This window comes from Micropterus dolomieu, linkage group LG19 (assembly GCF_021292245.1).
Source record: "Micropterus dolomieu isolate WLL.071019.BEF.003 ecotype Adirondacks linkage group LG19, ASM2129224v1, whole genome shotgun sequence".
NCBI lineage: Eukaryota > Metazoa > Chordata > Actinopteri > Centrarchiformes > Centrarchidae > Micropterus > Micropterus dolomieu.
The window spans coordinates 17249532-17258384 of record NC_060168.1 but is presented as its reverse complement, the minus strand read 5'-3'; the positions used below and the strand labels follow the sequence as shown (position 1 = coordinate 17258384).

The following is an 8853-nucleotide window of genomic DNA, read 5'->3' as shown; positions in this document are numbered from 1 at the left end:
GGGGGGGGGGGGGGGCAGCAAAGAGAGGAGTAAGGCAGCAAAAAATAAATAAATAACACAGCGTTTTATTTTATTTATTTATTTATTTCAAGCACAATAGTGTGACAACAGAAAAGATACAAAATAATAATAACTTATACACTTATGCTTGAAATGGCGTTCTACTGTCAAACTCTGCATATACATCGATCTGCACAGTGAAGCTCAAAAATCCAAGTGAAGTAACAATAAGCAACACACATTTTTAAATGGAGGGGGACTTTACAAAGAGGAGAGCATGGAATCTAATGGACGGTAGACACCAGCTGCATCATTTACAAAGTCTGAGATCTTCCTACCTTTTGGTGTAAGGGCAAATCATCTGGATTCTTCACCACTACATCATCGTCATCGTCATCGCCTCCTGCTGCAGCCATGACTGGCGAAGGTGCAATACCCTGAGCATACTTCTTAGTCATCTCAACAAAGTCGTCCATACCCACATGGGAGCTGGCTACAAAGACACACAGAATACAAATGTTGTACGTTCACTTATAAGTAAATAAATCTGAAAGTGGCATTTCTTAATGCAGCTGTGATTTCATCTCTTAAAAACATAAATAAATAAAAACAACGCCCCTTCAATCATATTAGGCAAGATGAATAAATCACAAATTGTACATAGATTAGACAATTGTGTTAGTAAACACTTCATCTTGGGTTTGTTAAAGACATCGTACAAGTTGGGGCCATGTTTCCATCCACACGTACCCTCATTGCTGACCATAGTCTCCAGCACTCTCCTCTGTTTCTTGGCAGAGCTGTTTAGTGGGCCCGGGGAGATTGGTTTGCCTGTAAATACAAGAGGGTAAAACAAGCAACCAGTCTGTATTTCTTTGCTTAAAATTGTTTACAGCATGTTGAATATACATCTACTTCTATTTGTTTTAATAAGCAACATCAAACTGTGCAATGTCAGTGTGTCCATACCTGGCTCTGTGTGGACGTGTTCAACGTTCTCTAGCATCTCAGAAACAGCCACTGACTTCTTCCTGTCTGGGTTCAACTTCCAGTACATGAGCAGAGCCGCTTTCCTCACGCCTCTCTCAAAGCGCGTCTCCGTGCACAACTTCTTCACCTCCTCAAAGTTCTCAAGAGTAATGCCTAAAAAACAGAACACAAATGTGCCTGCTGATGATGGACAAGTATTTCTAGCACCAGGCAAAGCGTAGTCTAACCAATTCATAACATCAAACCTATGATTTCCATGCTACTTTGGTAGCAGCCATAGATCGGGGCTAGCAGTGGGAGCTTCTGGTACCTTTCCTGGAGGCTAAGCACTGTTGCAGCAGTTTGACGGCATCCTTGCGTCCTTGTTTAGCAGCCTGGACGAGCCAAGTGACCGCTGTACAGTTGTTCAGCTCCTCATCTCTTTCGTCTGCTAATGCCAGGAAGTAACGGCCCATCTGGACGGACACACACACACACACACACACACATACACAGCGACTCTTAGACTTGCAAAGCAAGCTTTACTGTGACTTAGCCGACTCATGACCTGTCCTTCCCATCAAAATGTCACTCTAAAATCAGAACGTGGCTGATTTGTTCTGTGCCCACCATATGGCCATTAAAGCCAATAGTATTTGCAATATGTTCACTGACACTGACCTTGGTCTGTGCTTTAGCATCTCCTGACTTTGCTCTCTCCTCCAGATCCTCAAAACTGACCTCTTCTTCTGGCTCTTCTGAAGGAAACAGACAATTATTTAATAAACACTGCACATTTACTGCAGATTCTTATTAAAACAGTGTCCAACTAAATGTTGTTTTTTTTCATAAAATAATAATAAAGTTTATCTTCTGTAAATAGGTGGATAACACAAGAGGACCGACTTTAAAAAAATATTCATTCTTGTGTGACAATTAAGATTTGAACTGAACACCCTTGGTCCCAGCTACAACTGTTCTTGACAAGGCAAGGAATGTTTGTATAGCACCTTTCCCGTTGACTTTTGACTTTTCGTTTTAGTCAAGTGATTGTTTAAATTATTTATCATCTTGGGTTTAAAATACTCTGAACACATGATAAACATAAAGAGGCACATGGAAACAATCCAGTTGAATGTGCCAGTCAGTGACATGAGTGATCCCAGAGCGTGAGCATGAGTCACATCCTTTCTGAAACAGCTTCTGTCCTGATAAGGATGTCCCTCTGAAGCCTTTCGGTCTAATTATCATCTTCTCACGGCTGATGAGATCTGCTTCTCTCAAATCCCAGTGCCTGAGGGAAAATATGTCTACTTCCTTTAAAGTGAGGTGTCACATTTGTTGTGTCTAACAAAAACATGATAGCAAATCTTTCTAATCATATACACTTGGAAAAAGACGGAGGAGGCAACAAATGTGTCTGTCTCTCCAAGATTCAAAGCGCCCACAGGCTGTAAGTGATACTGGTGCATGAAGTGGTGGTCAGTCTGTGCCTGCCTGTCTCTGCAAGGAAAAGAAAACGCGATGGGATCCAGCAACTTCCATCAGATACCCCTCAATGCTCCTGGTTTGCTGCTCATATACCGCGATCCTTCGCCTGAGCCCTAAAATAACTGTTTGTTTAGCACAGTCAACAGCAGCTGCTGGCTTCCCTGCACACACATGCTTACATTGTTTTGCAATCTGTCTCCCATTTTTACTTTTTTAAGCTACATTATGATTATCTGTTGAAATCCGTGGACAGCTAGACACATGGTACAAGGCGTGTGTTTTTCAGGGAACAGAACTGGGGTGTTATATTTCATGCTTTCCAGTTATACTCATATACTCAATACATATTTACATATCTAGACGTCACTGCAAAGGCATGAAACAAATACAAAGTGATAACCGCAGTGCAGCTAAGAGATCTCCTACAATGTGAACCAGAATGGAAAAGGAAAGACGGGGGGGTTGAGACGGGTTTTTCTCCTCAAGCCAGCAGATAGGGAGAGGCTGCTTTCCATGTTGTGGTAAATGTCAATGGTAGTCATGGAGACACTGCAGTACACAGAGTAAACTGGGAGTGTTGGCTACACTGACTGATGAAGAAGAGTAAAGGTAAACAATGAAGTAAAGATTTTGTGATTAAAAGTGTAGAAAGGGTCAAAGGTCAGAGTTTGATTCTCACCTGGATCCGGTGTGGGAGGAGGTTGTGGAGCCATGGCGGTTGGGGGAGTGCCCGTAGAGGCTGCATTAAGCTGCGATCTGCCCACCTGAGAGGGGCTCCTGATGGTCTGGCGAAGAGGGGAAGCAGGCGGCGTGGACAGGGAGAAAGAACGGGAGGAGAGACCTGGAGAAGTCCGAGGAGAGGCAAAAGATGATGGTGTAGTTGGAGGTGTTGGCATGGTGAGTTTAGGTTTAGGGCGGTCTGAGGTTGGTGCAGTTGTGGTAGAAGATGAGCTGGTAGAGGAAAGGCCTGGCCTCAGGGTGGAGGGAGATGAGGGGCTGAGTTTTGGGGTGGCTGGGTTCCCGGTTAGCGATGATTCCATGGCTGAAAACTGCATCGGACAAATCAAAAATAAAACTCTAGGCTTTAATCACAATCACAGTGAAACCAGCAATGGTAAAAACGTAAGTGATATGGTAGTGTGCATTTAGCACGATGTTCAAGGCAAAAACTGATGTCAGGGAGAGGGTATGATCGAGAAGGAAGTGACAGTGTCTGCATGAACACGTGTGTGTCACAGCTGTTGCGAAAGGACATTTCTCTTTTCATTTCAACACGCCCCCTCCATTCTCTCAGACATTCCTAATAAGACTGCAGTACACAAACAAACCCCTGAATTTCCTCCCGAATCCGCACTAAAAACTCAAGCTTGGTGAAATAATGTTGATAAATTAAAGTATTATATTTTTTGCTATTAACTTGGAGGGGGGGGGACTAAGATGAGGAAACTGGAGTAAACATGTCAACACAGTCTGACAAAGATGAAAACATGACTTAATGTAAAGAAAACCATAAGCTGTGACAGATATCTTCAGCTTTAACACAGTGCTAACAGACACCTGAAACAAACATGATGTGGCCTGCAGATTTTAATTTCCCTAAACTAGTGACATCAGATGAGCCATTAAAGGCTGGAGCTGGTTGAACAGCAGCCTGCGGACTTATCTGACCGACTGACACATAGCTGATTATTTACCTGCCCTGACTAAACAGCCCAATGCCCATTTAATTAACGATTCACTTCTCAACTATAAATAAATATTCTGCTTGACTGTTTGTTTCAGCTGTGTTGCAACAGTTTGTTTTCTGTGATAGCGAAACCCGTCATGTGGCCTGCAGTCTATTTTAGACATTATCAAGTGCGTCCTGGGAAGCTATATAGAGAAGGAGACATCCTTGAAGTGCCCTGACTGGAAACGTGATGTGTCCTGTTGCAATTTAGGGAACCCCACTCCGTTTGCCAGCAAGAGGCTCCAATGACACTCACGTAACCTTTGGATCCTAATTTAGACTAATGCCATGCAGTGTATACACAGCACCACAGTCTTTATGTACGCGGCATGACAGTGACTGATGAGGCAGGTAACTAAAATAACCGGTGGCTTTGTTGCTAATGCTAACGTGCATGATCTTCAAACATGTCACTACTGTTGTCCGCTCACCTTTACCACGAACACACCAGTTTATTTTAAATCCTCCACGTGAAAAGGCCTCGAGAAATGTATCAATCGCTTTTCTATTCAGTGTCCCAAGTCATGCTTCATTTTCGCTTCTGTAAAAATGTGCCTGTCCGCTGGCTCTGCGTGGTCAAACTCCAAACACAACGCACAGGAAAGTCTACCAGCTGCTCCACTCGATGTCCACGCCCACTTCATTTTCTGCGTGTCGTGATTGGACAAAGCGGACGAGTCGCTTTTTTAAAAACAAGATTTGATTGGCTGCAAAAGTAGGAAGTTCAAATAATTTCTCCCAGGCAAAACACATAGATTGTCGAAAGACTTAATCTTATAAGTTTCTGAATTCTCAACGAGACATCAGGCTGACATCAGACAGTTATTTTAAGCATACAATACCCGTTTTAAGCAGTTATATTCTTACATAAGTTTCTTTAACAGATTAATTTATTTATCGTTATTCGATTTCTTTTTTCTGTTCGCAACAATGTAATAAATATTTTATACCAGGAGATGGCAGTAAATGGCATGTTGTTTTCATAATACAAAGGTGGATAAAAAAGAAAATCAATGATTACTATTTTACTTGAATATTTCACAATCTGACATAAAAACGAAAATCTCATTTTATTTTTTTCCTAGCATTTTATTTAATCTGCCAGTCTACTCCAATTCTGTCTTTTGTTTGTTTTTTATATTCACTTTTCTTGTCTTTTTTCGTTTATTTCCACATATAATTTATTATTGTGCATTCCATCTCTACTGTGTATTACTTTTGTTACGATAAATGTGATAAATAATTATACAGTATTTTAGTAAATGAGGTTTGGAGGAAAAAGGACAGTACCATGACATTTTATCTGTGTGGGAAAATAGAATAAGCACATTTAATTGTTAAAATGTAGGGTGCTGAAATCTAACATGTATGTAATCTGATTTTCTTTAGGGTTCACTTTTGTCCAACAACTATGTTCAATCACACGATTTAAATTCCACAGCGTGATCCACTCATGAAGTACAGGCTGATGCAGAGGTATTTATTCTGCAAAACAAACAGGAAGAGGATTTTGGTGTCACATTGCCTGCCAGTTTTACTCTATGACAACAACATATTGATTGAGCCCAAACATAAACTACTAAGCTTTTGTAACACTGCTCGAAGTTTAGCTTTTAGCTCACATACATGTTCAGTGCAACATGCTCTTAGGAGCACTGGGAAACAAGGCAAGTAAAAGAAAACAGTACAGTTCAAAGAAGGGGGACCCAGGCAAAAAAGGAATGGGAGCACACAATTAAATGACTTTAATTAAATGAGAGAATAGGGACTCAGGGGAAAGAGTTCAAGTCTGGGAATGCAGTAGATACCACATTTGGGCAAAAGAAGGGAAATGGGGGCAGTGATTGCTTAACTGCAGCTGAATTGAAGCAGTTATGTAAATGGCTCTAGATTAGTAGATTAATGCAATCCAGTTGAGAGGATAAGTAGGACCCTTATACCGGTTTTGGTCTTTCACATGCACACCTTCAATTTAAATAGGCTTATGCACACATGCACTCACAGACACAATTCCCATCTAAATTTGGCAGCTCAAGACAAATATTTGTAAGAATGAGCTTATTATCAGTGCAAATCCTTTGATTATGCAAATCTCCCCGCAGATTTGTTAGTGCCACACTGCCCCTGCCGGAGGCGGTCACAGTCAAGTATTGCAGGTTTTTACCATGTGGTCATTACTTAGGTGATTGCAAATTGAAACAAGCTGGTCTCTTTACTTCAGTCTTCTTGTTTTCTTTCTCTGTAACCCCTCAAAGTAGTAATGACTTATTCTGGAGCGCAAGTGATGGAGACTTCAATCATCATCTTTTCCAGTCTTGTATCTGGCAAGCCTGCTAATGTCACACTTGCAGTTATTAAAAGCTGCTGCATGACACCACAGACTGGGTAACAGGTCCATAAACTGTTCATGCCCCACCCACGGTCTCCCCCTCCCGGAATTGCCAATTACTCTCACAGGATGAGAGACCTGAGGAGGAGGAGATAGGAGGAGGTATGGTCTGTAACCATGGCAACCAGAAGGGTTATATGAGAACGGATATTGACTGCAGTGAAGATGAGTTTCCATCACATATGCAGCCCAACAGCTATTCTGACCTTTGAAGTTTCTCTCTGTAATGCTGTAACTCTGGATGGACTGCAGCCAGCTGATGCTTTGGTCAGTTTTCAAGACCTATGGTATATTACACACTTTGTACTCTATAAATATCACCCCAGCATGTTTATGTTATGATACTAATATAACAGGCATGTTGTCACATCGATTTCACTTTGAGGAAATTCCATAATGTTGGTATCTTAGAACCAAACCATCTTTTATACAAACCTGTTATAATGAACTCTTACAAAGTTAAATCATTGGCACTTCCTACACACTTTCTAAGTGGGGAAAACTCAACTACTGTTGAGCTTTTTCAGCTGCCAGCCCTCTATGTATTGATTTGTAGCTATTTTGAGGACTGAGTGGAAAAAAAAAAGGGAAAGAGAAAAATTAAATAAAAGAAAAGAGGGCGAATATACATACTGGCCTTTATATCTGTGCTCATGTTCTTTTTGAAATTTGTTGTGTTTTGCCTTAAAGGGGTTTTTCAGCAATTTAGTATTGCACATAAATGTGGTGGACACACAAGAGACATTAAAAAAGGTCAAAAGGAACCTTCTAAATGCCCACTTCTGTCAAACCTCACACCTCCAGTTTGTAACGCAGATTTTCAGTTAAAATATTTAAGTCTCAAGCCCAGTTGGCCAAGACGGCATCATCATAATAATTAATTTTTTTACTATGCAAATCTCCCCCCATAGCCACAGAATACATCATATAACAGACTCCTTTCAACAACTGAACTGAACTTCATGTGTGAAATTGGTGGAGTCCCCCTTTAAAATAAGACATTAAAACAGACGACAAAAAATCCTTTCAGTTAATATCCTGAAAAACGCCCAAAGCGGGGATAGAAACCACTTAATTTTTACAGAATGTGGTTCACAATACTCACAGACACTTAATCTCAAACTGCAATGTTATCATGGAGACAATTAGGCTATACAATACATTGTTTATTTAAATTTATAGCCACTGGACCTGCACTGAAATATTAATAAAAGTCTATATAAATCCCCTTGTTGAGTCATACTACTTGTTCTGTGGCTACATTAAATAACTTGTACTATGATTATGGGCGTGGGCAGTAATAGTGTATTTGTAGAGCAAAGTATTGGACAGTCTAAGGGAACATTTAACACCAGCACTTCCTCTAAACACCTCATAGCTTAGAGAAGTCAGAAACAGAGGAATATCTTTGATAGTATGTTTGAAAACCTTTAACAAATCAAAGAAGATTCAAATATCATTTTCAGCTGTTACACACAAGCTTGACATCATGTTATGTTAATGTTGTGAATTAAGATTTTTTGGGGATGGACCATGGAACAGAAGACTCAGAATTTTGGTGGTGACTCATGCCCGGGAAGCCTAATTACCTTCATATGAATGTGTTACGTCACCACAGTCACTCCACACTGAGCTTGACTTGGGGTTACATTATGGAAAATTGTTCTGTTTGGTGGCTGGTTTCAGAAATGTGTGTTTTCTATCTATGTGCTTAAACCAAATGCTGTGTAGACAAAAGGTTGGCTAGACATATTCCTCATTCTTCTCTGGTCCCCTCTGAATACCAAAGACCATCTCTAAAAGCTATAAATTAAATCTGCAAGCAGTCATGAATATGTTAAGCTTATTATGAACAGCTCTCATGGATATGCTGAAAACCTAAGATGATTATGTTAAGTTAATAAAAACAGTGACTCCTTAAACATAACTTGGCAGAAGAAATGGAAATAGGCTGACTGACTAGATCTACTTATAATACTGCTGATGAGTGGGATTGTTTCCTTTTTCCCATGTAGGACTCTGTGCTTTAGATGCTTTTATAACTCAACCATTCAGCCTAGTCCGTACACCTTCTCTTAGAAGCATAACACAGGCTCAGGATGATTTTCACTTTTACACTTTAATTATCACCAGTATTATCACCTGAATCTATCTTGGGTTGTTCTTTTATCTGGGGATGAGACATCACAAGGCCTAATCACACGGTTATTGTGACGTCAAATACAAAAAGGTTTCCTTTATACTCTTTCTGGGAACTATCCTGTTCAGAGAGAGC

General features: G+C 40.4%; 1 protein-coding gene across 2 annotated transcripts in view; it reads right to left on the bottom strand.

Annotated features, from left to right (window-relative positions):
• wfs1b (Wolfram syndrome 1b (wolframin)) overlaps positions 1 to 4779 on the bottom strand; it is a 9485-nt gene extending 4706 nt beyond the window's left edge. Inside the window, exons 1-7 of one of the 2 annotated variants that reach the window (XM_046031518.1) lie at positions 4621 to 4779; positions 3140 to 3509; positions 1651 to 1724; positions 1301 to 1445; positions 970 to 1143; positions 751 to 831; positions 339 to 493 (exon numbers count right to left, since the gene is read on the bottom strand). In XM_046031518.1, the coding sequence (XP_045887474.1) occupies positions 339 to 493; positions 751 to 831; positions 970 to 1143; positions 1301 to 1445; positions 1651 to 1724; positions 3140 to 3500 (990 nt within the window). In that variant the 5' untranslated portion in view covers positions 3501 to 3509; positions 4621 to 4779. Of the gene's footprint in view, positions 1 to 338; positions 494 to 750; positions 832 to 969; positions 1144 to 1300; positions 1446 to 1650; positions 1728 to 3139; positions 3510 to 4620 lie in introns of both variants that reach the window. The other variant, XM_046031517.1, reaches the window with a different exon arrangement.
• Between the last annotated feature and the right edge of the window lie 4074 nt (positions 4780 to 8853).